We start from the raw sequence: 27,655 nt of genomic DNA on the forward strand, positions 1-27,655 counted from the left end.
TGGCACGTATAATGCGATAGAAGGATATGCTGCTGTTATTGCTGTTATACACACTGCGATATTTGGCAACTCTGAAGTGTGGCACTGATACATGTTTTGGGGTTTAAAACACTTGAAGCTGCCGTTCATTGCGGGCATCTTTGGTGTCAGGCACAGGAGGGGCAGTATTTGTACTTGTTCTGTTGAATCTTCACAACGCCCTATGAGGTAAATGCCAGTTGACAGCTTTAGAGACCGACGTGCCAGTGGAGAAGTGACTCGCCCAAGGCCACAGAGCAAGTAGCTGGCAGACAGACCAGAGTTCCCCATGACCTCGCTCCTGCCGGCACACCTTGTGACCTGGGCCATCCGAGTCACAGCGTCCAGGCCAGACCCTCCGTTTCACAGAGGAATCCGTGAGGCCGTTGGATTAAGTGCGTAGCCCAAGGTGAGCCTCTAATTAGACTGTGAAGTCCAGATTAGGAACTCCTCTAATATTAAGGCTCTGTCTCTCTCTGCAGGGTACAACTGCTTGTGGTATGTTTGGCAAAAAAGACTCAGGATAGGCTGTCAGACACCAGATAACTGATTCCATTGGGATCGAGCATATGTGTGCTCAGATACTGGGTAACAAATATCCTTTGCTTTAGTTGGCTTGTATTTATATACTTGATAATGTGAATGAACATAGAAAAATAAGTGGTTTTTCTTTTTCCGCTCTTGCATTTGCTTTGGAAAATCTCCTATCTCTTTAAGAAATTTAAACTCATGTTTAACAATATTGTAGGAATCTTAGGAGAAGACCAACCTATATTCCTCTGTATCACTCTTGATCACTGGCCCTCAGCAGAGGAGAGCTTTCTATCCTGTAGAGAAACTCATTTGCACAAAGTATGTATTAGGATGTAGATTTACAGCATTATTTGTAATAGTAAAAAATGAAAATGATATAGTCATCTAATTAAGGCCATTGAATTGTATACTTAAAATGGTTAAAATGACAAATTTTATGTTATATATGTTTTAACACAACTTTTAAAAGTTAATAATGTAATATACCAAAACTGTTGAATTGTATGCTTTAAATGGGTAAATTGTATGGTACTTGAATTGTAGCTCATTAAAGCTGTTCCAAAAAAACCCCAAACGTTCATCAACATGGAGTTAATTAGATTGTGCCATGCCCAGTCAATGGAATATTATACAACCTTGATAAAAGAATGAGGTAGATTTTTATGTTTTCACATCAGAAGATGTCCACAATATGTTGTGAAGGAAAAAAATTTCATATCTAAACTTTTCTATGCATTATGTATATACACATGTCTATAGTTTGTTTTATGGGCCTCACTCTAAGCATTCTTATGCAGGTTGCCTTTTTCACTTTTGTGTGTTGGGCGTTGGTACATGTAGACATACCTTATTGTTGTAAACTGCCTCATACTATTCCTGGTCTGATTTTATCACAGTTTATTTAATTGTTTCCATATTGATGAGTATTTAGCTCATTTACAACTTCAGATATTTCAAACAATGCTGCGATCGATACCCTTGAACCAGCATGTGAGCTCAATAATTGCCCGAGGTTGGCATTGCTAAGTCTAAAGGAACGTGCATTTTTGTGCTTGGTAGATATGACAAATTGCCCTACAAGAAGATGTATTATTTACAATCCCGACATCACGTGAGTGTGTACATTTCCCCACTTCCTAACCAATACTTGGAATGTTTTCCAATCCAATGGGTAAAAAAAAAATCTCCATTTTAAACTGCATTTTCATGATTGAAAAGCGGAATGATCATGTTTTCATGTTTCACAGTAGACATTGAGGTGCCACTCCAGATGCTGGAGATGGCAGTGAGCAGATGGGAATGCTGCCCCAGGGCACTTATGTCAGGTGTCGTTGGCCATTTATATTTCCTCATGCCCTTTCTCTATTTTTCCACTTATTTGTACGTCTTCTTAGATATTCTTTGTTATATACATGGCAAATATTTTCACCCATTCTGTGGCTTGGCTTTTAAACTTTGTTTTCAATATCTTTTGCCTTACAGAAGTTTTTAATTTTTATGAGGTCGTATTCATCAATCTTTGTCTTTGTGCTTTTATGTTTTATGTCTCATTTAAAAAGGGCCTTCTTTACCCCAAGGTCATAAATATAGTCTAAACTTTTTTCGATATTTTTATAGTTTTAGTTTTTACATTTAGCACCTGCATCCATCTGGAATCTATTTTTGTGAATGAAGTAGTGTGTGGATAGAGTCCACATCCTACAGTATATATTTTTGAATGTTCAGATTTTTTAAAAGCATGTATGACTTTTGTAAGCAGAGAGAGCCATGAAAAGACACTTAGGAGTGGACGCCCAGAGGGGAAAAGGTAAAGTGATGGGGAAGGAAGCCTGTGGTCTGTGGAGTAACTTGGGTCGTGGTGGGTCTAGCTGAGGACAGAGGCACAAAGATAAGCCCCCGGCTGCTCTGGCATCCTGGGTGCTGTGGCACCTTAGGAAATATGTGAAACTTCGCAAATGCACGGCATGGCACAGCTTCCGAGCAAGAACCAGAAAATAAGCCAGAGTGAATCAGAGGCTGGGTTCTTTGGTATTTCTAGTTGTCATGTAATAGAATTGTTAATCCATCATCTGGGACAAAAATGAGTTTGTGATAATACCCTATTTAAAAATAATCCAACTCTGGATTAATGATTGGCTTCATTACCACTAATTCTGGCTACCAGAGGTGACTAAATGTGGACGATTAAAGTATGTCCGTGTGTTAATTAACACCTTTTAGGTTTAAAAAAGAGTTTCTTCAGAGAATTTCTTTTTTTTTTTAAGGGTTTTTTGCTTGTTAGTACACCTGAGAAGAACGCAGATACAAAGAGCTGAGACATGGGAAAGCATTGGTTCAACACTAATGGGTCTACAAGAATTAGGATTTGGGGAAGATAGAGAAGATTACCTAGAGATTTGTAAAAATTGGGAACTGCAACCAAAATAAGCTGATAAAATCCCTGTTAACACTTACGAAGAGTCTGCCTACGACTCCCTCCCTGACTTTTACTAAAGCAGAGGGCCTCAGTTGGCTGCTCCAGGGCTCCTCGTAGGCAAAACCGAAATAAGGGGTCCCCCGACGGTCCCCATGTTGTTGAATGTTCTCCCCAGCCCAGCCCACCCCAGCCTCCTAGTGAAGCAGGTCTCCGTCCTCAGCACTTGAGAGAGAGTGCCGTGTGGAGAAGCATGGGCAGCACATGGACGAGCCTCAGTAGGTGATTCTTTAAAGGGGGTGGAGTGGGAGCCAGTCGGGGCGAATCCACCCAGAAGCCCCTGAGTTCCTGTCTTCCTTTGACGTTAGACGCGGGTGGTCCTTTGGTGTCTGGTGACACCGATGGATTTAGAAACATTGGTTCATCCATCAGGCACGTACATCTACTTGCTTTGTGCCAACCTCGTTCTAAGCGCTCTTGGATGTTAGCTCATTTACTCCTTATGACAACCCTGAGGTGCAGTTACAAGCCTTATTTTACACGTGAGGAAACGGAGGCTCCAAAGAGTTAACTAGGGTGCCCAGGGTCACGTAGGAAGTGACGGGACCACAGTTTGACCTCAGTGGTCTGGCCCCAGGGAAGCATAACCTCAGTGCTGATGCTGCCTCCAAATCGACTCTTGGCAAATGCAGCGGTTGGGAAAGGATTAGACTCTGAACTCGCAGGAGGCAGAGCTGAAAAACCTGCGTCAGATGCTCGTAATGCCTCTCGGTTATCAGACCACCCTGGAGGAGCCTCTTTCAAGTTGAAAGCTGAGCTCCCGTGCTGGCCCATCTGCACTCCAGACCAGCCTCTGACTTCAGCCACAGTAGGAGTCTGTAGTTCCTGGCAAAGTTTAGCCTCCTGGTAAAAAACTGAGCAAGTGACTTCAGATATAAGATGTGGCATGTCCATGGGGGGATAAGTTCTGTTTATGCTTCATGCTGGACGGCAGTGGCTCTCAGTCTGGTTTGCCTCACACGAGGGAATACTACACAGCCCTGATCATGAATGATTTATATTTACACACAACTGTGTGAGGGAATCCACGATAGGGGAGAAGGTGTGGAAGGGGGCACAACTCTGTTCAGTTTGTTAATGCAGTGAGCTATAGGAGGTACAGTCTCCTTTAGGTACGTTGTATTTCACTGAAGAGGTTTTGTTTTTCATGGTGTGCGTCAGAGTTGGCTGCGGTATTGTGGGAAATGCAGACACCTGAACTCACACCTAGCGATACGCGTTCTGGCTGGGGCTCAAGAGTTTGCAGTTTTAACAGATTACCCTGGATAATTCTGCTTCAGGTCAGCCAGAGAGATGCTTATAAGAAACACAGTGATGCTGCCGACCTAGTCTGCTGCTGTTCTGCTTAACTCTGGGGGGCCCTCATCAGGACTGTATCAGCTGAGCAAAAGAATTATTTGGGAATGAGTAAACTCACACTGTGGGTTACATCTTACATGATTAAAAAAAAAAAATCCACAAAAAGGCAGAAACACTGTATAAAATGCCTGCAACAAGATTTCTCTGAATCCCTCTCATGCCTATAGGAGAGATGTTTAAAAATCTTCCTGCATTTTAATGGAAAGAGGATAAATTCCAGGCCTGGCTCTCTTCTACCACAGTTTATCTCCATTAGGTAGAGGTCGTCCACATATGACTGTGTCACCGACCACATCCTCCACTCCCTTTCTTCCCCTTCCACCCAAACGCAAAAGCCGTGGTTAAGCCTGCTGCTCCCCACGTCTCCCACGGGGCCTTTGTCATCCCCCTCAGGCCCGCTCACCTGTGTGGTAAGTGGAGAGGGCGGCTTGAACAGACATTATCGTTGGTCTAATTCTGGGTGAGGGCTGGGCATGTGTCAGGTATTGCCCTCTTAGTAATTCTGTGGCTGAGCATTGCTGACTTGTTGAGCAATGAGAAAACCCTAGCAAATCCCGTGGCCCATCCTCCCTTAAGTATCTGCCTCATTGTTTCAGCCCAACCATTTGACCAAGTGTGGTCCAGTGAAGTAGGGGACAGCCTGAATAAAGTCCCTGTTGCAAATTTCTTAAACTCACCTGAGGTAAATAGAGGGACACTATTGGGCAGCATAAAGGCTGGCCGCCGTGTCCTGCACGCGAGGGGTGCAGAGCTGTGATTGGCCCAGCAGATGGGAGGTGCGCCAGGGCTACACTGAGCCGTCGTGAGAAAGTGTCTCTGGGATGGCTCCTTATAATTATTTGGACTTTTCACCAAGGTTCCTGTGTCATAGCCCACGGAAAAGTCAGCGCCTTTCAGGAGCCTCACTTGCATCTTTCATTTGTGGGCATGAAGTCTATTCTCGGCCTTCGGATGTGGTGTCTGGTCCACTCTTTCCTGAGAATAGTTTGCCAGTGAGCAGAGTGCCGTGCCAGCAAGCTGCCTATCCTTGTGAAATTGGCGGGGCATAAATTGTTAATTGGGTACACACAAACGAACAAAGATCAAGGTAAGATGTGCTTTAATGGGTGAGCAAACTCAGGTGGCTGATGAACAGCTGCATTTCCTCATGCTTCTTCAGAAACGGGCGTTTCGTCACCCACGTTTTCTGACAGGAGCTGGCCTGAGATGCGAGCTGATTACACAGTTTGATGTAGCTGAGGAGTTGGGCCTGGGAGCTTTTCCGACCTCAAAGTGTTCAGCGCAGGCGGCCCATGTAAGCTGGGGTCTGCCCTGGCAGTCGGTCCAGAGCCTGAACATTCTGTGTTGCCCTTTAGACATGTTGAGCAAAAGCTGCATTTACGGGTGCGGGATGGCGTTGTTACAGCTGTGGCCTTCAGCTTAGGAAAGACTTGGGATCAGTGCATTGTACATGCACAGCCAGAGAAACAGGTGGGAACTTAGCGACTTCCAGAATAAACGCTGGTGTCTTTGTCTGTGTGTGCATAGGCCTGCTAGGCAGATAACATTGGCTTTGAATGATAAGCAGTTGGCATGTCAAAGCTCTTATAGACTCAAAAGAAAACAAACACACGCATTCCAGAAAGCATCTTCTCGTGGATGAGTCTAACGCCTCCACTGGAGAAGTGCCTTATTGATGGCTGCTTTTTGTTGGGTGGGGAGAGGGACGTGGGAGATGAAGTTCTTGCTTTGTCTGGGGAGTTGTTAGAAGCCTCCAGTTCTTTGTTCTCAGAAAGGTGAATATCTGTTGCATCTGGGTGGTAACAGAGGAAGTTCTGTTTCATGGTGAAGAAGGGATGTGGAACAGACTTTAATCTCAGGGTAAAATAAACAAAAAACCAGTTCAAAGCCCCGCTGTCTGAGCCTCTTCCCTTATCTGTACAATGAAGATGGAATACCCACCTCCCCCATCTCCTGGGGTTTCTGTGGAGGATTAAATGATAAGAGGGAGTGTGTGAAAACACTGGAGAATTATGTAAAATATAAGTATTTTAAGAGAAATGGTTTCCTGAAATCTTTGAGTTCTTTCTAGATTCCATGATTATGACCTCATTTAAATATACTACCCCCTCTGTAATCCTAATCGTCAGATTCTCAGGGATGCACTGGAAAAGCCCAAATCAGTAGAAATTCCTGCGAAAGCAGCTCACTCCATAACACCCCTCACTGAGTGGTCATTGTTGAGGGGTCTCCTCTGCAGGCTTGAGAGATGCGTTCACCATTCCTGAAGGTAGGCGTTGCGGTGATGTAAATGCCTGGGCCCTGGTTCTTGTTTTGTTTTTTTGAAAGTAAATATTTATATTTGTATTGACTTTGCAACAGTTGGTACAGCAAATTTCACATGCACTTTGTGACAGAACTTAATTAGCACCAGCGCATGGTTTAAATGCTCTATAACTAGAGTGTTAAAGGTATGCTCACATTCTTCTTGGCTGTATTAGAAATGAACAGACACAGAATGTAAATAAATCTCCTGTTCACACTCCTTTGCAAGAGGACGACTGATTATCATGTGGCTTCTTAAGTCTGTTGACAACAAATGCATGCTGGGATTTTGTTGAAGGATAAATTGGGAGGATCCTTGAAAGCCACAAACATAGTCAAGCACTGAGGTCGTTGGCTTCTCCTGGGTCGTTTTCAAGGCTGGGAGACATTCAGGCCTTTCTTTCTTGAACTCTCCTCCTCAGCAGCCTGCCCCGCCCTGCCCACCCCCTTCCTCTCCTGTAACAGTCTTGCTGCTCTGTTCCACCCAGAGCCCAAAGGGGAGTGGTGATAAATCAAGGCAGAGAGAACAGTTCCATTACATTCCTTTCTTTCCCCGATCCAGAGCCCAGTCTTGAGGAAGACACGGAAGTCATGATTAAAGCTGCCAATAACCCTTATTCTTATATTATGTTAATTACTTGGCCTTTGCTAGATTAATGACTTGGTGACCAGAGATTCAATGGTCACAAAAATAGTATTATTTAAAAATGTTTCTGTAGGTTTTCTTCCTGGTTGTAATAAAAATAAAAAATGGCTGTCCTTTAGTTAACCTTCACATTTGCATCGAGATGATTTTTCTTTCTCAATAAATGTAGAGCTTTAATAAGCTCGTGGGCCTTGGTTTGGACAGTTTACGTGATCGTCCTTAACCCCTTTTCCCAGTTAGTGCTGTGTTTTCATCTGGAAGAGGCAGCCTGTGAATTTCCCAGCATAGGGCCCCATTCCCCATCCTCATGGCTTCACCTTCCAGGTGAGGAGCAGTGGCCTCTCTGGACCCTCCATCTCCCCTTTACAAGCTGCAGAGGCCAGGGGATCAGGCCAGGACTTTTTAACTTTACCTTTTTTAAACCTTTTTATTCTGAAAATTTTCAAAGCTATACAGAAATTGCAAAAGTAATAAAATAAATATACAGTCTTCATGCAGACCCACCCATTGTGAATATTCAGCCACATCTACTTTCTCTCTCCTGAGCTCTGTAGATTTTGCTGAACTATTAGAAATGGTGAATAGCAGGCTTCTTTACTAAACACTTCAGCGTGCATTGTCTAAAAATGACTTCTTCCTACCCAACCACAGCACACACTGTTAAACTAAGAAAAATAATAACCACTCAGTGAACAATATATTCCATTTTTACAGTTCCCCAAGAATGCCCTTTATAACTTATCTTCTTGAGCCCCATCAAGCTCACACGCTGTGTGCAGTGTTGTGTCTCTTCGGTCACGTAACCCGGCCCAGTCTCCCTGCCTTTGTTGACAGTGACCGGTTCACACTGAACCAGTTTTGTGTCTCTGACTGATTCCCTTATCTGCATGCAAGCTCTCGGGTCGCCCTCTTACCATGGAGAGTGGGAGTCTGTCCTCGGCAGGGCCAGACTGGAAATTCTTTCCGTGGCTTCCAGCCTCGTTAGCCTGGACATAGTTAAGATCTGAGTGACAGCTACGGTCACTTTGGCAACAGGCCACGTAAGAAAATGTTGTGAGAGGCTTGGTGGTGGTTAACGGTTCAGCACAATTCAAGGGGTGCCCCGCTTCCTGCCCCACCCTCGGGGCGCCATGCGGGCTGCTTCCAGGCTCGGCACCCTCCTCAGGCCTTTTGTCCTGGGACTTCTGAGTGGGATTCAGTCCTCAGAGGTACCAAGTAAACTCACCTGGCGTCTGGTGGTGTGAATGGTTGTGACAGGTTTTGTGCTCGTAGCTTTTGAAGGACTTGTGCTCACAACATAGCCCTTTCTGCCATCTGAATTCACTCTCCAATTTTTTCAAAACTTCAGTGGGTATGGGTCTGTCTGAACTGGTCTGCAGATCTTCTGGAGCATAGGTTTCTGCTGACTGTTGGCATAAGTCTCTATCCATGTCTTATGGACACTTTATATTTGAAATTTTTATTTAATTGCTCTGATGTTGCATCTTCTGCTGGGCCTGTAGTTGTCGTCAACCAGTTCTGTGCATGCGAGGCCCTCAAACAGACGTGTGCTTACCCAGTTTCTGGTACAGTTTGTAAAGCATGTGCGGGTTAAGTGAGATAGCAAACCCATGAGGTGTGGGCACCATCAATCCCACAACACAGATGAGAAAACCGATTCCGTCAGAGATTAAGCAACTTGCCTGATACCACCTGGCTAGTAAGTGGCAGAGCTGGGGTTTAGACCCGGGCAGTTAGATTCTCAAACCTGCACACGTCATTGTTATATACGGTGCACTAAGGGGTACTGCATCTGTTTTGAGAAATCTTGGGTGCTGTTTTGAGGCAGATGGTGTGCCGCTGAAACACTGGTTTGCTGTCCTTACTAAACTGTTGATCCATTTGTGAGATGTAAACCTCAGAACAGTGATTCTAGTGAGAAGTCCACCCTTGTTAATCCCACAGATCAGTAGACGTCCTAGTTTTGGGTCACGTATAGTCCTCAAGGAACCTCGTGTTGGTAACGTCAGGGCTTCTCCCACCCTTGGCAGCCCAGCATCCTTCTGTCTGGACTCTGCTTGCTTCACTTTCAAAGGAAAGCCTTTTAGGCACAAACTCAGGGAGTACGATGATGGAAAGAAAAAGTCTTCATTCTCCAAAGTGGCTCATGAGGAAGCTAGTAAAGTAATTGCCATTGTTCCCTGCCACCGAAAGATGAGGTATCTTATGGTAGCAATGAAGAGGCAATAAGGATGAGCAGGCCTCCAACAGACTGGGTTTTTTGGGTCAAGTGGATCTGAATTGACCTCATCATCAGTTACAGCTGTGTGACACATACAGGAACTCGCAAGAAAAAAAAACACCCCTGGGGAGAAAAACAAAGCATCAGCACTGAGCCAGAATGCCCCTGACAGACCGTAAAAGAGAGCCCTCAAACGGACAGTGCTGGCTTAAGTCGTGCGTCTTGGAAAAGAGTGTTTAAGAAACGCAAGTCCTTGTTTGTACTTTAAGATAACATTCAATTTAGCTATTACTGCTGAACTGTCTTCAAAAAGATGATCAGATTTCGTTTGACCTCTCTCCCAAGGGCCCCAAAAGGGAAGTTCTCAGCTTTTTATAGTATGAGGCCTCTAGAGCTTTTCACTTTGGGTACTTAAAAACAAGTTTCCTGTCTCTGTATGAAAAAAAGACTGGAAGGGAACAGAGAGAAATTAGGATGGTTGAGACATGAGAATTATGGCTAGTAATTGTTGTAGTTGTAAAAAACTCAATTTTTACAACTTCTTGTAATTTTATAGGTTAAAATTTAAAAATTGTAGAGGAAGGGGAACAGGTTCATCGGCCTCTGGCCTGGGAATGGAGTAGGAGGAGTGGAGAAGGTGGGGTTGCAGGAGGAGGAAGCCAGAGGAGTTTCCTGCGATCTTCCTGTTGGGTTGATGGTTGGTGATTAACGAGAGAAGCCGCTCTGCTTCTCTGGGAGTCCTGACTATTCTTGAAATCAAAAAAGAACAAGAAAAGAAAATTTATTCCAACTCAATGCATCTTCATATTTTTCCTTTCCTTTTTTCAGTTGAAAAAGGAAATGTCCCTGAGCAATCAGAAGAATCCCTGATTTAGAATTTGAAATCCCCAAACCTCCCCATTCACCTGTTCAGGAAGAAATGAAACGGAATGTAAACTCTGCATTCCCCGGGTATCATTTCACAGCATTAGTGCCATTGGGGCAAATGTGTAAGCAAATGAATTCCCATGTCCCCACGATGTCCGGAGAGTCTAACTCGAAGCAGATATTTGGTTGGGATCTCTGTGCACTCTTGTAGGGAAATACTCCAAGAGGGTCAATCCATTCCGGAACCGATCTAGAAGTTTGGATCCTTTTCAGAGCCCACCCACGATGCCACTTTGTAGACTACAGACTTTTCCGTCAATCCTGGAAAACAGCTCCATCGAATCTCTGGGCCAGGGGTAACCTCGTCTCCAGCCGGACTTCCTTCGTTGTTAATTTAGTTGTCATTTGTCAGTCACCTACTGCGCCTGTGCCAGGCACCACACTACGTGCTGCAAACACAGGGATACGCAGCCCTGACCTGCAGGAAACCTGTGGTTCTAAGTGTTAGGAGAGAGGCACAGGAGTACTCGGAGTTCGAAAGGGAGAGTAACTGTGGCGGGTACGGGACAGGCCCAAGGGAGGAGAAGGGGAAGAAAGGTGTTGGATGGGAGGGGCTTTTGGTTAAGCCTAGAAAAGGCAAGTGGCAGTGGCCGCTCTGGTCAGGTGAACAGGGGACGTCCACTCAGAAGGGAGAGCGTGTGTTAATGGTGTCCAGAACTTGAGAACGGCTGGAGCCTGGGGGGTGGGACTGTGGTGGGAGGCTCCGGCGGCCAGGGACGGACCATGGAGTCTGGGTGCCATGCCGAGGGGCCTGGGCTCCACCTCGGTGCCCTGGGAGACGCTGCAGGATAAGTAGTGGAGCCGTGTGATCCGATCCACCTTCGATTAACCCCCAGGTAACGAGAAGTTTACCAATATTGGGCTTCTTTGGGACTTCGTTTTTTCAGATGATGGAAGTGCTGTCAGAAATAGAAAATTCATGTTTTTCAGGGCAATATAATCACTGAGTGGTTTACATCTGTTTCAGCTGATGAAGGCCAGGCTCAGGAGAGGCACTCAGTGCATGTCTGTTGAAGGAATAAATGAGAAAACGAGGGTTGAGCCTTTGTGCAGGATGGTGGCTTCTACAGTGAAGAGGCACTTTCTTACCAGGCTTTTTTCTTACCAGTTCATACCAGGCTTTGCCAACGGGCCTGGTCACCTGGGGAAGCTGCATTTGGTCCACAAAGTTGCAGTTACAGGCCATGGTGCTGGCTGCTGCTCTCAGCATGCTCTCCTTGCCGTGGTGTAGCCAAGGTCTCTGCTGTCCTGTTCCCGGTTCCTGGTGTCAGGCAGGCTGGGTTCCAGTGGGTTCCTGGACTACCCTTTGTGTCTGGCTGTGTTTCAGCGCAATCTGAAAGTGCCTCCTCTGTTCGCCCTGCTGGAGGTTGCCCCACTTTACTTACCATGTGTGGAGTTAGGTCCTTTTGTTGTTCTTTCTTCTCTATTCACGCCCCACTTCACACACGAGAATTCAAGGCAGCCCTTCAGCTCTGGAGTCACACCTGTGCACGCGCAGGTGCTGTTGGGTGGTGCGTGGAGAGAAGATGAATTACCCAGGAAAAAGTTCCAAGGGATTTCTTTGCCAGTGATGTCTTACTACCATATTCCTTTTTAATCCCAGGTTTCCAGGGCATTTGAATAGTGATTTATTCTCTGTCTACTGTCAGTCAGTAGATCCTGTGAATGTGCACGACACCTTCTGGTACTGTAAACACAAAGCTGCACCACGTGTTTAGCAGTTGATCATTGGGATTGAAAAGTAACATATACACATGACAACGTTATTAGCAGAGGCTTATGAATGATTTGTGCCAGATGAGTAGTTTTAAAGCATAGTTTCTAAACTTTCCTCACGTCTGGGTCACTTCACAAAATCTTAGGGTTCTGCGAGTGCCTGTCTGAAAAAACACGGTATCAGCAGTAAGAATAATGAACACTCAGTGGAGGGAAAGCTAATCTGGGGTTAGGGTGGTTACAGAGGGCATGTCAGACAGGATAGGCTAGACTACACTGCAGAAATAGAGGGCCCCCAGTCTCAGTGGTTCATAACGGCCAGATAAACGTTTCTATCCGCTCACATGACGTGTCCATCACTGCTCAGCGGCGACTCTGCTCTCTGTCCTCCTCCCTCCAGGACCCCAGCTGACAGAGCAGCCTCTCTTGTGAAATATGGCCTGTCTTGTGATTGAGGGAAGTGAGATAGCGAACCATGCCTTGGCTCTTAAAGCTCCTTTCTGGAAGTGACGCGTGTCATTTCTGCCCACAGTTCATTGGCTGAACAAATGACCACACCTGAGTTCAGCAGAGTGCTGCGTGTTGGACACCAGTGATACAGCAGCCTTTGCTGAGAGTGTCCTGAGTCCTGTGGATGGCCGTGACTCACCGTGGCAGACACAGACAGTAGGGAGGAGAAGGCTGTGGCGGCTCTGTCAGTGCTGACGAGGTCATTAAGAAAGTCAGACTTGTCCACGTGAAACCCGTAGAAAACGAACTAAAAGGCAGGATGGTGTTTGATTGTTTTATTGACCAGAATGTTTTCAATGGCAAAGCCTGTGATGTCATTGTGTAGAAATATGCTATAGAAGGAGAACTCAGGGTGAGTCTGAGTAGCCTGGGGAAACTTCTTGGAGTTAGGTTTTATGGGATGCCTAGGATTTGAAAAGGCAGAAAATCCAGTGATGCATTTCAGGCTGAGGACAACATAGCGAAGATGAGGCTGGGCCTGCAGTACAGAAAGGGGCCTGATGCCGGGGGGTAGCTTTTGTGTAGCTGTGTTCAGGAGCAGGGTTGGCGCCCTCAGCGGGTTGAAGCCTCCTGGTCCTGGCCTGGCCCATCAGTGTATAAGCCAGGAATGCTGGGTCTAGAGAAGGTGGCCGTTGGCGTCTACAGCTGCTGGACCAGTTGGAAAAGCGCTCAGCTTGACCCCCATGCAGGAGCCCTGGTGACCTCCTTTGGGCCCAGGCCACACTCATAGCAGGTGCCCCACCTTGGACCCCACACCAAGGTCTCTGTGCATCTCCAGGGCAGCAGATGTTGGGGTTCAACACCTGCCTCTGAGTTCCGGATACCTCCTGTGCCTCCTCACCCCTACATTAAACTGAGCCACCGAACTCACGGTGCTAAGTAGAATTTAGAATGGCCCCAGGCAAAAGAAACAGCCCAGTCCATTGTTGCTTCCAGACCAAGCAGAGCACCTGCTCTGACCACAGTAGCAGCAGGACCCTGGGACCCCCGATTCCTTTTGAACCCCTGAGCCCTTCCTGACAAGTTCTTCCGTTCATAAACAAGGTCAGAATTCCCGCCCAGTACACAGGAAACGGCAGGTAAGCTTCACCGAGATCACGTGGCTGACTTAGGGGTCATCGCATCTGTCCGAGGATGGGGTCTTGGCTTTGCGAGTACAGAAGCAGACAGAGTGAGTGTTCGCGTAGTCCAGCCAGAACCCCTCAATTCAGTACAGAAGCCCCAGTGAACGATGGGGGTTTGCACAAGGCAAAGCGTGTGTGTGAACTCGTGTCCCAGAGGCAGGACGCATATGGAGCAGGTGGTCCTTCCGCATCTTGCTTGCTGTTGCTGCTACTTCACCCATCGTACTTTTGTTGACTAGTAGCCAGACTTATAGCAGGGAAAACACCTGTCAATCAGATCCCTGAAGTACAACCAACTGCAGATTCCACGACGTGGGGCAAAGCCTGCCTGTGGTCCTGGGGTGGAGAGCAGTCCAGGGACAGACTGTACCAGTTAGCAAACCAGCTTTGGGTTTGCAGACCAGAGGGAGCAAACAACAGCTTTAACTTCCCAGACCATCCTCAGAGTGTCCTGTTAACCTCCTCCTGCCGTTTCCAAGTCTGCAGAGGGGGAAAGAAAGAAATCTCCATACCAGAGATGGTACACAGCAAGCTTGGGGCCCAGGTTCACGTTTCTTTGACTTTTCTTTGATAGTTTCCATCTCTTAGGTGACGAGAGCAGTGCAGCGTGGAGGTGGAGCACAGAGCAGGCCCAGTGGGTGGACGACCCCGCTCCGTCCCTGGTGCCTGGTTCCTATGCTTCAGTGGGTGTGAGCGTCCGCTGGAGAGCACGTTGAAACATCCTGCCCGTCCTCACCCCAGAGTTTCTGACTCGGGGCGGAAGGGTGGAGCCCGAGAGTGTGCGTTTCTAACGGGTTCAGGTGACGCTGCTGATGCTGGTCCTGGGACCACACTTGCAGAACCGCTGCCTCGTGAGGTCACTGCAGGTCGTGTCCACCTGTGTGAGAGGACAGTGGTCAGGGTTAGGTGAAGATACGTCCAGTGCTTCGGGCTGAGTGAGTCTGCGGTGCAGGCATAGCCAACCTGGAACCTTTGCCCCTGCTTTTTCTCCCTGTTTTGCGTGCTCTTGTTTGTGTGTGGCGTTTTTGTAATGAGCCGCTTAGCAGGAACCTCTGCCTCCACTTCAGAGCCAGAGGACGCGTGACCCTGGAGGCTGAGTGTTTCACGTGACTCAGGTGGTGTGCTCGTTTCAGCTCCTCCGGGTCTCCAGGGTTCGTGCGGGGCCTCGTGTGATGAGCTCTCTGTGTGTGGTAGTGGGAGCGTGCGTGGGCGAAGCTGAAGGTTTGCTGTCAGATCTTTGGCTGCTTCTCAGGAAAGGCGGGAGGAGCTCGCCGGCCTTACAACAGCCCTGCCAGCAGAGCTACTCTTCCTGCTTACGTCTGAGGATGCTGCAACTCCGCGAAGCGGGCAAGCTCGCTCACGCTTTGACTTAGGTCAAAGGGTAGTTGTAAGGATACACAGAGAGATGTGCAAGCCTGGGAAACCAGCAGCTGCTCCGTCACTCTGGGCACCAGCACCTCGTGGATCAGACCACACATGCAACAAGCCTCGTGAAAAACTGGAACGTGCCCGTCGTCACTGCAGCTCTGCTCCCGGGACCGGGCCCCCCAGCCAGGTCTCCGCTTGTCTCTGGGCGTGTCCTCCTGAAGCTCTCAGAGTAGAGACAGTCTGACAGGGTTGTTACAACAACGCTCAGTATGGCTTGTTCCCATAGGGTGGCTCTCAGGTGTCTGGCCCTGGCTTAGCCGTCACAGCCAGGTAGCAGCCTGGGTCCTGCTCCAGGTGCAGACCAGCAACACGGTGCTGAAAGTACGGCCTGGGAACCTCACCCCAGCGCGGGGGTGCTCCGGCCTGTCTGTCCCTTCCGGGAGACTGAGGCGGCTGGAGTCCTCAGGGGAGCACAGAGTGTGGACGCAGACAGACCTGGGGTTCAGCGTGGTTCTGCCACTAAAGTCAGTTCCCTCCACAATAGATCGTGGCTGTCGCCCACCACACAGAGGGCTTGTGAAGATAGTGACAATGCTTAGTGTCACGCCTGGCCCACAGCGTCTGCACTTGATGAATGATGGGCTTGGTATTTTACTTAAAAAAACTGGAAAGATGGAAAAGTGAAAAAAAATGACTTGGTTCTATCACCCTAACACCTAGCCCCTTACCACTGACTGCGCTGTTTTCAGTTCTTGTAGGGACTTGTCTGTTATTTAATTGAAAGCTTTATATGCTATGGAGCTATTTCCGTCCCTGGTCTGTTTTGTGTGGTTGTAGTTATATAATTTTGCATTCTTTCACATGATAAAATATTTTTTACCTTAAATTCTGTACATAATTTTAGCAGACATGCTGTAATTTACATAAAATTATTGTTGGATGCCTAACAATAGAGCCTTGGTTGAATAAATGGTAGTGCATTCATATAACAAGATATTAAGCAGCCGTTTAAAAAGATGTTTCTATATTAACAAATATACTTCTACTACATGTTCATGATTATATGTAAAATGAGACGATTTTACCTAAAGATCGAGTGCCCCCCATCTCTGTCTGGGCCGTCAGTGCCTCAGGCTCAGCAGCTTTCAAACTTGAATGGGCCTCAGAAGCGGCCAGGAAGCCTGTAGATGCGGGTTTCAGGTTCACCCCTGGAGTGTGACTTAGGAGCCGGGCTCGGGGGACTGGCGTTTTTACAAGGGTCCAGGTGACTCTGATGTGGGAATGCCACTCCTCCCGTTTCTACCGGTGAAGCCATACCTAATTCTCCAAGCTTCTATTCTCCTGAACTCCTCTAGTGCTTTCTCATCTTGTGGATCTTTGTGAATCCTTCTGAATTGTAAAGCTTTTCTTGATCCTCGCTGCAAACCCACATGGGCACCCACGTCACACCACTGGGACTTGTGTCAAGCCCCAAGTGAGTTCCTGAACATAGATACTGAAGTATTTGGAATCCAAGTTTCATTTACTTGGTAGTGAAGAGAAAGAGGCTGAGCATTTCAGAACTCTTTAGCACACCTGGTGTTCCCAAGAACTTCTGGGAATAAAGGTAACCTTTCTAACCTTGATAGAAAAACAAAAATCTTGTTTCAATTACCCTTACCTTGGCAGGCGGGCTGTGAAAAGTAAATACCTTTCCCTTTGTGCATGTGCTCTGGTCTAAGCCAGAGATAGCCTGCGGTTGTTGGAGAGAGTGGTTAAAACCCTTCAAGAGGCTTGTCGTTCCAGAAGTATTGCGTGAGCATCTTCTAGGTTCATGGGTTGTTTCTCATTCTTAGACTTTGTGCCATTTGGCTTATTCAAGGTGACTGTCTCATCTTGGAGTTCACTTAGGGGCCATTCGTGCCAAAAATGAGGTTGAGTTACCCACCAAAGTACTTCTTCACTCAGGGTTTGTTGGTTTGATTTCCCTCCTTCCTTAAACTAAATCGTGTTGGGTATCCGTGGTGAGTCAGGTTCTCGTTGTGTCACACTGTGCTTTGTGTAACACCAGCTGTGGCAGGCACAGGGTTTTAAGTATAACAATTGGTAAAGATTATGTTGAGATGACATTGAATTTTTTCCCTTGCCTGTGAGGGGACTACACCATATTCTGTGCAAATCTGTGATTATTCTAGCTTTAAAAGCATTAATAGCTACAGAAAAGAATCCCCCAGAAGGAAGCTCAAGAGCCAGTTCAACAGCTCGCTCAGAAAAAGCTCTTCCTTGCTTCACACGAAAATGTTGACTTTGTAGAATTGAAGCTCCAGATGATCTGAGAACTGGGACTGTTGGGGAATGGAAGGTTCTGGTTAATGAAATGGTTCTGGTGGGAAATCACAGGATGGATTGTACTGTCCACGTGGCAAACTCGGAATCATTCTTCAGAACCTTGTTCACAAGTCAGCTATAAGACCCTACATCTGCAAAGCTTTACATGATCCCCCTCCTTGGAAATTGTTAACCATTTCTTCTTTTATTCCATATCCACAGTGCTACCTTATACACACGTCTATGATCGTACATGTCACAGTCTAGTGTAATGATATGTTTGCATGTTGCTATTCTCCACTAGATCAGAACCTCACTGGGCCCAGAGAGTGTGACTTACCTGTCCAGTCTCATTACTGGTTAAATGCCTGGATTCAGTAGTACGCAATGAATGGATGGGTGAATGAATGAATGAGGATTCTGCACTGAACAGGTGGCATTGGTCAGATTAACTGCATTTTGGGGGTGGTTTTGGAGAATTCCTGCAGTTACTAAATTTAAAGCATCACCCTGTCATAATGAATTTCCCTAAAATATTGTTATAATAAATTAAGAATAAATGGTGAAAAGGCAAGTCCCGTATCTGCTTCTCCTGGATTCCTCATGGCAACTGAGTGGTCCCCAGCCTGTGGGACCCCTGATTTAAGGAACTAGATCTGAGATTCTGCAGAAACCTGCTCGATTAGCTGCTGTTAGAAACACACATCCCCAATCTCTAATTTTAAAGAGTATTTAAAGGGCCAGATGATTTTAGAATTGAAAGGGACCTCTTCCTTTTACTGATTAGGAAACCAAGCCTCTTGAGAAACGGGCAGTTTTCGTTGGTGGAAGGAGCACCAGAATTGAAGTCCAAGAGGCCAGGACTCAGGTCTTGACCCTGGGGCTGAAATCACAGCCTCCTACTGGCTGTGGGATCATAAGCAGTTTGCTTAATATTTTTTGGAGATCAATTTTCTCGTTTGTAAAGTTTGGTTAAAAGTCCATCCATCTCAGAGGGTCGTGGCAAGGGTGACCCAGCCAGCTGCAATGTCTGCACAGAGCAAATCCTCAGTGATCTGTAGTCTCTGCCCTTTCTCGCCGAGGTCACAGCATCTATGGCAGAGGTAGGACTCGGAAGTTTTCCCTGAGGCGTTATTAGGGTGTCCCTGACAGGACTCACACAAGTCAGGGACACCCACTGCAAAGGAGCCGTGTTACGTCAGTACAAGATTCGGGATTTCTCCCTTTAAGAACAGTCTCCCTTCTGACTCACATGTTTTATTGCTGTTCTTTTTTCACTTTCCTTGCAGTGAGAGTTCTGGCACCCTCTCAGTCAACCAGCAACTAGAATTTAAGTTTGTGTAATTGTGTGAATTAGCAAGATTGTTTCTATAAAGCACTGGGAACTCAGAGCAAAGTATATAAACATTTTGGAAAAGTAAGATCTGCCTAGCCTAGTAAGTCTTCAATTTTTAAAAATCACATTCTAAAATAAGTTAACTGTGCTAAATTCAAAGGGTTTTGGCTGGCAGTGAACTAAGAGCATTTTAAGCGCAGAGGTGTCAGTCGTACGAACTTCAGTCCTCGTGAAACGTTCCTGGGGAGGAGAGGCTGCATCGTTTGTTTCCTGTTCTCGTTCTCCCAGAGTTCTCTTGTCATTTTAAAAGACAACTTATTTTTCTATCTTTTTATTCCCTGTGAAGGCAGAAACCTGTGGGTTCTTGTTGTGGGGCGCTTCCCGAAGGAGCACAGAATTGGGATTCCGGAGTTCAAATACGTGGCCAATATGCATGGAGATGAGGTATGTATGCGTCTTGGATATCGGAAATGTCACCAGAGAAATTTCCCCTCAGGTCTCTGGAGCTCCACGTAAGTGCTAAGGAAGCAGCGTAAGTTGTAGCAGAGACTCTGGAAAAGTCTTCATGTTAGGCCTTCTGGGGAAACGTAAGGAACAGGGGTCCAGCGACCGTCGCGGCCGTTTGGTTGTTTGCCCAGTGCCTGTGAGGGTCCCTTGAGCTTCTTTGTGTTGGGGCTGGAAGAACAACCGGGCCAGCTCTGGACTGCGGCCACGTCCCTTAGCTCCTTCCTGGTTGATTTTCCCACCTGGTCAGCATCCAGGTGAACCCAGGAGAGGGGCTAAGTTATACGTCAACTCCAAACAATCAGGAGATCCCGAATAGCTGACCCAACTCCTACTATCTGGCGTTTTGAATGCTTTTGTTGTGTTCTCTTAACCTAATACTCAGTGTTTTCAGTGCTCAGTTTAGACAATCAAAGTTAGACTTCTCTCATACCCACCATTCAACAGACACCCTTGAATTTTGTAATAATGTCATGCCTCTTTTCCAATGTAGCAGGGATAAACTCTGTTTTGTTTTATGTTATTTATTTTGTGTTTTGCAAAATACCCTCTTTATCTCTCCTGCCTGCCCGCCGTTCTTGCCAGGCATTTGAAGATGCTCACCTCTGTTTCTCACCCAACTTCCTCAGTGTTTTAAGAACATGACAACTGCAGTATTTCCTGTTCACTAGGACCCCATACAGCTGGGAAATCGAGTGGAAGGGAAGCTAGTTCCCAGTCATCACAGTAAAGGAAGTGCACATAGGAATGTGCACAACACCCTACAAGACCCACTCAGCTTCAAGGAGCGTCAGAGCAAATGCGTATCCCGATGAGTGCGACCTGCTGACTTGTGAAAACACTTCTGCATTTGCAGCATGTGGGTGGCTGCTCTGTCGAATGCTGAGCTCCCGCCCTGGCGTAACCCTCCCCAAACCCAGGCTCTGTAGAAACGGGGCCCGCCTTGTGACACACACAGCCTGCCCTTTCCAGGCATGCCGCCCAACCCATCCTGCCCGGAGAGGGGCCGTCTTGCAGCTGGAGCTAAGATGCAAAGACTTGCCTCTAAGAAAGGGGTTGGTCCTTGAACCTGATTTGTGGGTGGGTGGAGCTTCAGGCCCCCGTGACTTTCTGGAGCATAATGGGCTCTGCTTTAAGAGATTTTATGTTGCTGGGGGTCTGAGCAGGGCTGCTTTTAGTAAAACAACTGTTCGTTACAGACAGCGGTCCAGACTTCCCAGTCTATTGATTAAAGTCCCATGGAATCCATTTTTAATAAGAGACATACGGCCCTCGTTGACATGAGTAGTTTATTTATTGAATTCCTAGCATTTTAGAGGTTGCAGCCTGCTGCTCAGAAATTAATCCTCTGAGGGCCGGCCCTGTAGCTTAGAGGTTAAGTGCACGCGCTCTGCTACTGGTGGCCCGGGTTCGGATCCTGGGCGCGCACCGACGCACTGCTTCTCCGGCCATGCTGAGGCCGTGTCCCACATACAGCAACTAGAAGGATGTGCAACTATGACATACAACTGTCTACTGGGGCTTTGGGGGAAAAAAATAAATAAATAAAAATTAAAAAAAAGAAAGAAATTAATCCTCTGAACTGAAACTTCCAAAGATAAGCACGAGTCCTTTCCCTCACTCCCCCCTGAATTTGTGTATTCCTTCCACATCCTTTCCCAAATGTCTGGCATCTTGCTGCCCCTTTCGGGTATCCCATCAGTTCAGGGCTCTAGATCACGTGCTTCTCGCAGGAGCGCTAAGCACTGGATTAGGCAAGGAAAAGTCCCGGTGTATTTTGGGATGGGGACCCGAAGTCCTGTTACTCTGTGTGTCCCACTGACAGCAGTGTGTGGGGCTCCACGGGCCGTTGAGAAACTTACTATCCTGAATTGGAGGTCTTGTATATTCTGCCCTCCCGCTGCCACTAGGAGCTGGGGAAAGTGATAACTTAACCCAGGAGCAGAGGGTCTCACCTTACTCATCCTTTTACTCTCAGATCTTTTGGAATTGAAAGAGCATTTTCAAGAACCCACTATTAAGAAGCAACACAGCTAACATTTTAGAGCAGTGGTTCATGACCTCCTTCGGGTGGATTCCTGGCTGTTCTGGCACAAACTTCCAGTGCTGACCTTGGGTCCACAGATCTTCTAGGAATTTGTGGACCTCACGTGGAGAATCTCAGCAGGGGGCATGTGTGCTTTGAGGAGGACAGTGGACAGAACTGACCACGCTGGTTTAAAAATGTTTCCTCTTTTCCCTGAGCCTCACCGCAGAGTGTGTGTGTGTGCGCGCGCGTGTGTGCGCTCGCGTCCCACATTTAATACCGTGGCTAGAAGACAGTGAACAGCAGCAGCAGGAAGACCCAGTTCTGTTGGTCATACCTGCTGTTTTCCCCCATGAATTTTTACCTCATTATGCCTTGTTTTAGAATCAAGTCTTTTTTAAATTGAAAATAATCTGTTATTATTACAAAAGCAACATATGTACATCTTAGAAAAAATATAGATAAACAAACAAAAAAACCCTTGTATACTGACCTTCCAAAAATTAGGACTGGTAATTCATTCTTATTTATCCTTCCAGATATTTCCGTGTGTGTGTGTGCGTGCGCACTTTTACCAGTGAGCTGTGCTGATTTGCTATTTGTAACATTTTTTAAATACTAGCTACTCTTTCGTGTCAGTAAATGTTTATCCCATTTTCATCTTACACCCCACTCTCGTTTCTCCAGCTGTCCTCTACACGTCCCCAGAATTGTCCGAATCAGGATCCAGTCTAGGACCATACATAGCATTTGGTTGATATATCCCTGAATCTCTTTTAACCTAGCTTTTAAAGCGTCTTTTCATGACACCAGACTTAATAAAGAGACCTGCTCAGTTCTCCAACCTGCAGCGTGTCCCACATCCTGGGTTTTCTGTTTCCATCATTGAACCTGGGCCTGTCATCCCTCTACTGACTTAAAACCGGATGTTAGATATAAAGGTGTATTGGATTTAGGTGAAACATTTTTGGCTAATATACAGCTTAGGAATTGTGAAGATGGGCTCATTTGACTGATGCTGAGAGTTCCGGCTAATTAGCCTGGCTGATTGAGGAATGCAAAAAAGCAAACTGGGGTAGCAAAATCAGCTGAAAATGGCCCATTTACAGATAAGTATTGTTGCAAAAGAAGTGCAGTTAACCCTACTCTTGTTTCGTATGAATTTCCCTTATTCTCTCATTCTTAGGAAAATCAGTGTCATTCTTTGAAAGGTAGGGCCACGTTGTGGATGTTGTTCTAGGTGTCACACTGGCTCGCTCTGCCGCGTTGAGCAGGCTGGCAGGTCACCTTCTGTACCGTGCTTTACAGCAAAATGCCAGCAACAGCCAGTGTTCGCTGAGCACGGACCCTGCTGAGCTTCGTGGGGCTTGTTTCTTCTGACCACGTTTGTTAGTCCCGTTTACCGGGGAGGGGATCCAGGTTTGTGTTTGGTTGTCAGCTGTCAGAATCCAGAGCCTGGGCACCAAGCCTTCCCCAGCTGTGAATCTGCCTCCTCCCCTCTCTCCGCTGCCTTTGAAATGTTCTGTTTTTATTGCTGACGTTTTACGTGCAGGTCTGTGATCTGTCTCAAAGTGATCTTGTCTGGGTGGATACCTGGTTGTGCCAGTGCCATCTGATGGGAGGGTTTGGGCTCGTTCGTGGAGTAAAGGAGGAGCCAGCTCCTACGCTGGAATAACTCCCAGGGCCTCTCTGTCCCTTCCTTCTTCCCGCTCCCTGCTGCCCCCTCCTGGATTGCTGTGGAATCACACCGGGTAGTTCATGAAAAGCCTGTGTCCCCTGATGTTCATGCTGTTTCAGAACAACGGAGAAATATTTCTACAGTTCCACCTTTCTCGTTTCAATAAGACTGGCAGGCGTTCTGGTTCATCCAGGCCCTTGTCTGCACACACGTTGGCATGTTTCCTTGTAGAAACGATTCTAGGTTTGATCTGTGCAGGCTCCTGACTGGCACTGTGGACCCGCCTGAAGCCCAATTGTCTTAATGGGGAGGGATGATGCCAGCCCACAGAGTGGGGTTTGCTACCGTCCCCTCACTCCACGAATATTCACGTGCCTGGGAGTGAGGTCTGTGTCCCCCTCGCCCTCCCCTCCCCCTCGTTCTGCTCCTGGCTGGCTTTGTCGTCAACTGTAACCCGTGATCTGCAGCCAGAGCTCCACCGAAACTAGACCATCTCGTATCCTCAGCCTAAACGTGGGTGCGGAGAGAAGCCTGGGAAACTGCTCCTTGTTTTGTGCCTGTCTCGTAGCCAATGTTTTTAAAACTTTATAGAAAAAAAATCTTATACTTGGGAATCTCTCGATTGTTAAGACATTCCTCATTCCCCCTAATGGAAATACTGAAGTGAGGCATGACTGTGTGCTTAAAAGGTTGGGTGCTCACACTGTTAAGCTAACCCAGTCAGGCGAAGTGCAGCTCAGAGCCAGGTTCCCAGGGTTCTCTGACCCCAGGGCCCATGGTCTTAAGTAGACGGGAGGAGGGAAGCTCTGTTTCTTGGATATCAATGAGTTATTTTTACTGTGATGGTTTATTCAGGTGTAGGCTTTTTTTTTTTTTTTTTTTAGGAGGATCGGCCCTGAGCTAACATCTGCCAATCCTCCTCTTTTTGCTGAGGAAGACTGGCCCTGGGCTAACATCTGTGCCCATCTTCCTCCACTTTATATGGGACGCCGCCACAGCATGGCTTGGCAAGTGGTGCCTCGATGCGCGTCCCGGGATCCAAACCGGCAAACCCTGGGCCGCTGCAGCGGACCGCGCGCATTTAACCGCTTGCGCCACTGGGCCGGCCCCCAGGTGTAGACTTTTGAAATATCCACATCACACTTAGAATTTCACATTTGGTGGCAGTGATTTATAGTTTATTGTATTGCAGATATAGGTTGAAAGGAAAAGCATTCCCTGAATAATACTGACCATACTTTTCAACCTAAAAACAAAGGACAAAGGATAAATGATCTTCATACACCTTCTAGGTATGAGAGACAGTTGATGAGATGTAGTCTGTATGTCTACATGTTCGTATTTAGAGAGTATTTTAATGGTTTACATGATCGGTAGGACCTGATATCTGAAATTGTGCCTGTCTGGGAAAATCTGGGACATGTAGTCAACATGCAGAGGTTCCAGACTCACTAAGACAAAGCAAGACATTAAAGCTTGTCCTTCCAGGGGCCGGCCTGGTGGTGTAGTGGTTAAGTTTGTGCACTCTGCTTTGGTGGACTGGGGTTCGCAGGTTCGAATCCTGGGCACAGACCAATGCAGTGCTCATCAAGCCATGCTGTGGTGGTGTCCCACATACAAAACAGAGGAAGATGGGCACAGATGTTAGCTCAGGGCCAGTCTTCCTCACATACACACACACAAAAAAGTTTGTCCTTCCAAATATCACTTCCCAAGCTCTTTTCCCACCACTGCCCCAGATGATAGGAAAATGTCCTCAGTTACATAGTGGGGCTTTGGACAATGAATTCTTTCTTTTTGGATTTAGACAAGACTAGTCTTTATTCCAGGTGAATTGTCTAATTCATTTTAAGCATGTATTAAATTCCTCATATAATTATCCTTTTTCTCTTCGTCTCTCTTTTTGGTGAGGCTGGGCCAGGGTGACCACGTATCCTGAGTCCTTGCCATGATCAGAATTGTCAGCCCCTCACCCTGCATAAAATTTGTTGAATGTTAAAAATCCTTCAAATGAAATAACTTGATGGTTTGTACATCTCCCTTGAGTATCGGTCCTCATGTTGTCAGAAGCTTCCTCCTCAGAACCGTCTTGACCTTGTCGTGGACTTGTCAACAGTAATCCACAATTGTTGACTGAGTACATGATGTACCAGGAGCTGCGCCAGATTCCAGGGCCACAGAGAGCTGGTTAGGCCTTGCTCTCAAGGCTGAGACGGTGCAGTGGGGGTGGGGGGGTCAGTCGGGCTTGGTAATGTGTGTGCCCAGTGTCAGGACAGCATGGTGTGGAGGGTTATGACCGCATAGGCAGGCCAGGGACCCCGACATTGGGAGGCAGGAAGAGTGTGCTAGAGAATGTAATATTCAGGCTGATATTCGAGGAAGGATTTAGCCAGGCGATCCGATAAATGAACCAAATCTGTAACCCACCATTGTGGAGCCCCAGCACAGAGAGGCTGCTTCTCCCCCAGAAGCCTCGTCACAGGGCAGCATTTAAGAGACAGTCCGTCATCAGGACAGCTGCAGTGGTGCGCCTCGCTCTCACAGCACACGACCTGTGTTGTGGATTGTTTTTTCAAAAAATTTTTTCTTTTTTTTGTAAACATTCTTTGAAGAGCTAGAACACTCATTTTTATCTCTCTAGCACATTCCAACATGATTTAGTTCAACGTGAATTGAACTAAAACTGATACAGAATTTGTTTTCTGCTTTCTGGGTCATTACCATTTTAACTACAGGATGAGTTATTGGTGAAGGGCTCCAGAGCCGGCGTATTCCTCCAGCCGCAGCCTCTCGGGGATTCCTTCATCACGTCCACTCGCGCAGCAAGGAAGTGAGCACGCCGAGTGAGGGGCCGGTGCAGCCAGTGGAAACTGTTTTGAGCACATTCTTTTATAAAATTTGAATTCTCTAAGGTTTCATATTCAAAGACTTAATTTTAATAATTTTTTTTTATTTATTTTATTTTATTTTTTCCCCCAAAGCCCCAGTAGATAGTTGTATGTCATAGTTGCACATCCTTCTAGCTGCTGTATGTGGGACGAGGCCTCAGCATGGCCGGAGAAGCGGTGCGTCGGTGCGCGCCTGGGATCCGAACCCGGGCCACCAGCATCGGAGCGCACGCACTTAACCGCTAAGCCATGGGGCCGGCCCTCAAAGACTTAATTCTAAACGAAGGGAGGTTTATACATAAAACATGAATGAGTGTTTGAGACATTTATATTAAGGTTGGGAAGAATGAATCTGAATAATACTTGGCATAAATCTGCTGTTACGGAGGCAGCAAAATGTGGCCCAACCAAAAAAGACGACTTTGTTTAACTTCCTCTGAAATTTCATCTGTTTACCTCAGCATTTTTTAAATTATCTGACTCTTAGTTGGTTCTTTATCACATTTCCAAGATTTTTACTTACCCTCTGCAGTGAAGAACTTATGATTCGTTTTGGAATATGGAGATAAACAAAATACCTTGGTTACATATTTGTTTCCTTGAAAGAATCATGATTTTATTGTTTTTGTAAAAATAACATAGGTTTTCTTTTATTGAAAAAGTGACACTAGAAAAATAAGAGGAAATAAAAATCTTCCAGAGTACTATCACTCAGAAATAACCATCATTAATACTTGCCAGACTTCATCCTAGACATCTGTATACTTATTTCTGTAGTAAAAGGATGAGGGGAAGTAAAAGGGTATAAAATAAAATGTGTGTCATATTGTATATGTTATCTTTAAGAAGTAACGAGGTTTAATTTTACTTGAATTTAACAGAATAAAACTGAAGTGAAACTAAAATAATTGGTGAACTTGATAAATATTTTCTCAAAAAAAGAAATTAATTATCAGAAGTGTCTTCTAAAGTCATGAAAAAAATTAGGAAAAACTTTGAAATGGTAGTCATTTCAAATATATATTTTTTTTAACTTTTATAGTATCTTATGACCTTTCGCTATGAAAAGTGAAGAAATTAGCACTTTGAAATCACCTCTGTCTTCTCCCCCAGCCCCCACCCTCTCTGTTAATTATAAACCTTAACTGTTATGTTCTATTCTGTACAATCCTGCCACAGTGGCTTGATCTGGTTCTGTAGTTTACTCGTCGCTTCTCTACTCTCTGTTTTCATTTGCTTTTGGTTGGATGAATTTCATTGTCAGCTCGTGTCTTGAGTTCTGGTGTGCTTGAGAATGATGGTTCAGACAGTTGTGAGGGAAAGGCACATTGGAACCACGTGGGGATGCTGATGGCTCCCCTCTGGACTGGACTGGGAACTCAGATAGGCCTCTGGTTCTTCCTGGTTCCTCCCTCTAATTGACCCCCCTACAGTCTCCAACCAGCATTTGGAAATCTCAGGAGCTACGAGTGATTCCTGGTCATTCCTCCTCTCTTTCCACAGCCTCTTTCTCTTCCCCAGCCCCTTGGCAGAAAAGCTCCTTGAATCAACCACACTTGCCACATTTAAAGTCACCTTTCACAGATTAAAGTCACAGCCCCTTCTCCACTGGTTTTAGGGGAACTAGTAAGTACTCATAGAGGTTGCTTCCAAAACACAGGATTGGAAACCCAGTGTGTGGCTTGCTTGATTTTTTTGGTTATTAGTCTGCAAGGA

The 27,655-nt window shown here is 46.3% G+C and overlaps 1 protein-coding gene across 1 annotated transcript in view; it reads left to right on the plus strand.

Annotated features, from left to right (window-relative positions):
* CPM (carboxypeptidase M) overlaps window positions 1-27,655 on the plus strand; it is a 78,669-nt gene that overhangs the window by 17,137 nt on the left and 33,877 nt on the right. The window contains exon 2 of the mRNA XM_004429396.3: window positions 19,190-19,287. Coding sequence (XP_004429453.1) covers window positions 19,190-19,287 — 98 coding nt within the window. The remainder of the gene's footprint in view (window positions 1-19,189; window positions 19,288-27,655) is intronic.

Source organism: Ceratotherium simum, chromosome 17, assembly GCF_057802395.1.
Source record: "Ceratotherium simum simum isolate JZ-2026a chromosome 17, ASM5780239v1, whole genome shotgun sequence".
NCBI classification, from domain to species: Eukaryota; Metazoa; Chordata; class Mammalia; order Perissodactyla; family Rhinocerotidae; genus Ceratotherium; species Ceratotherium simum.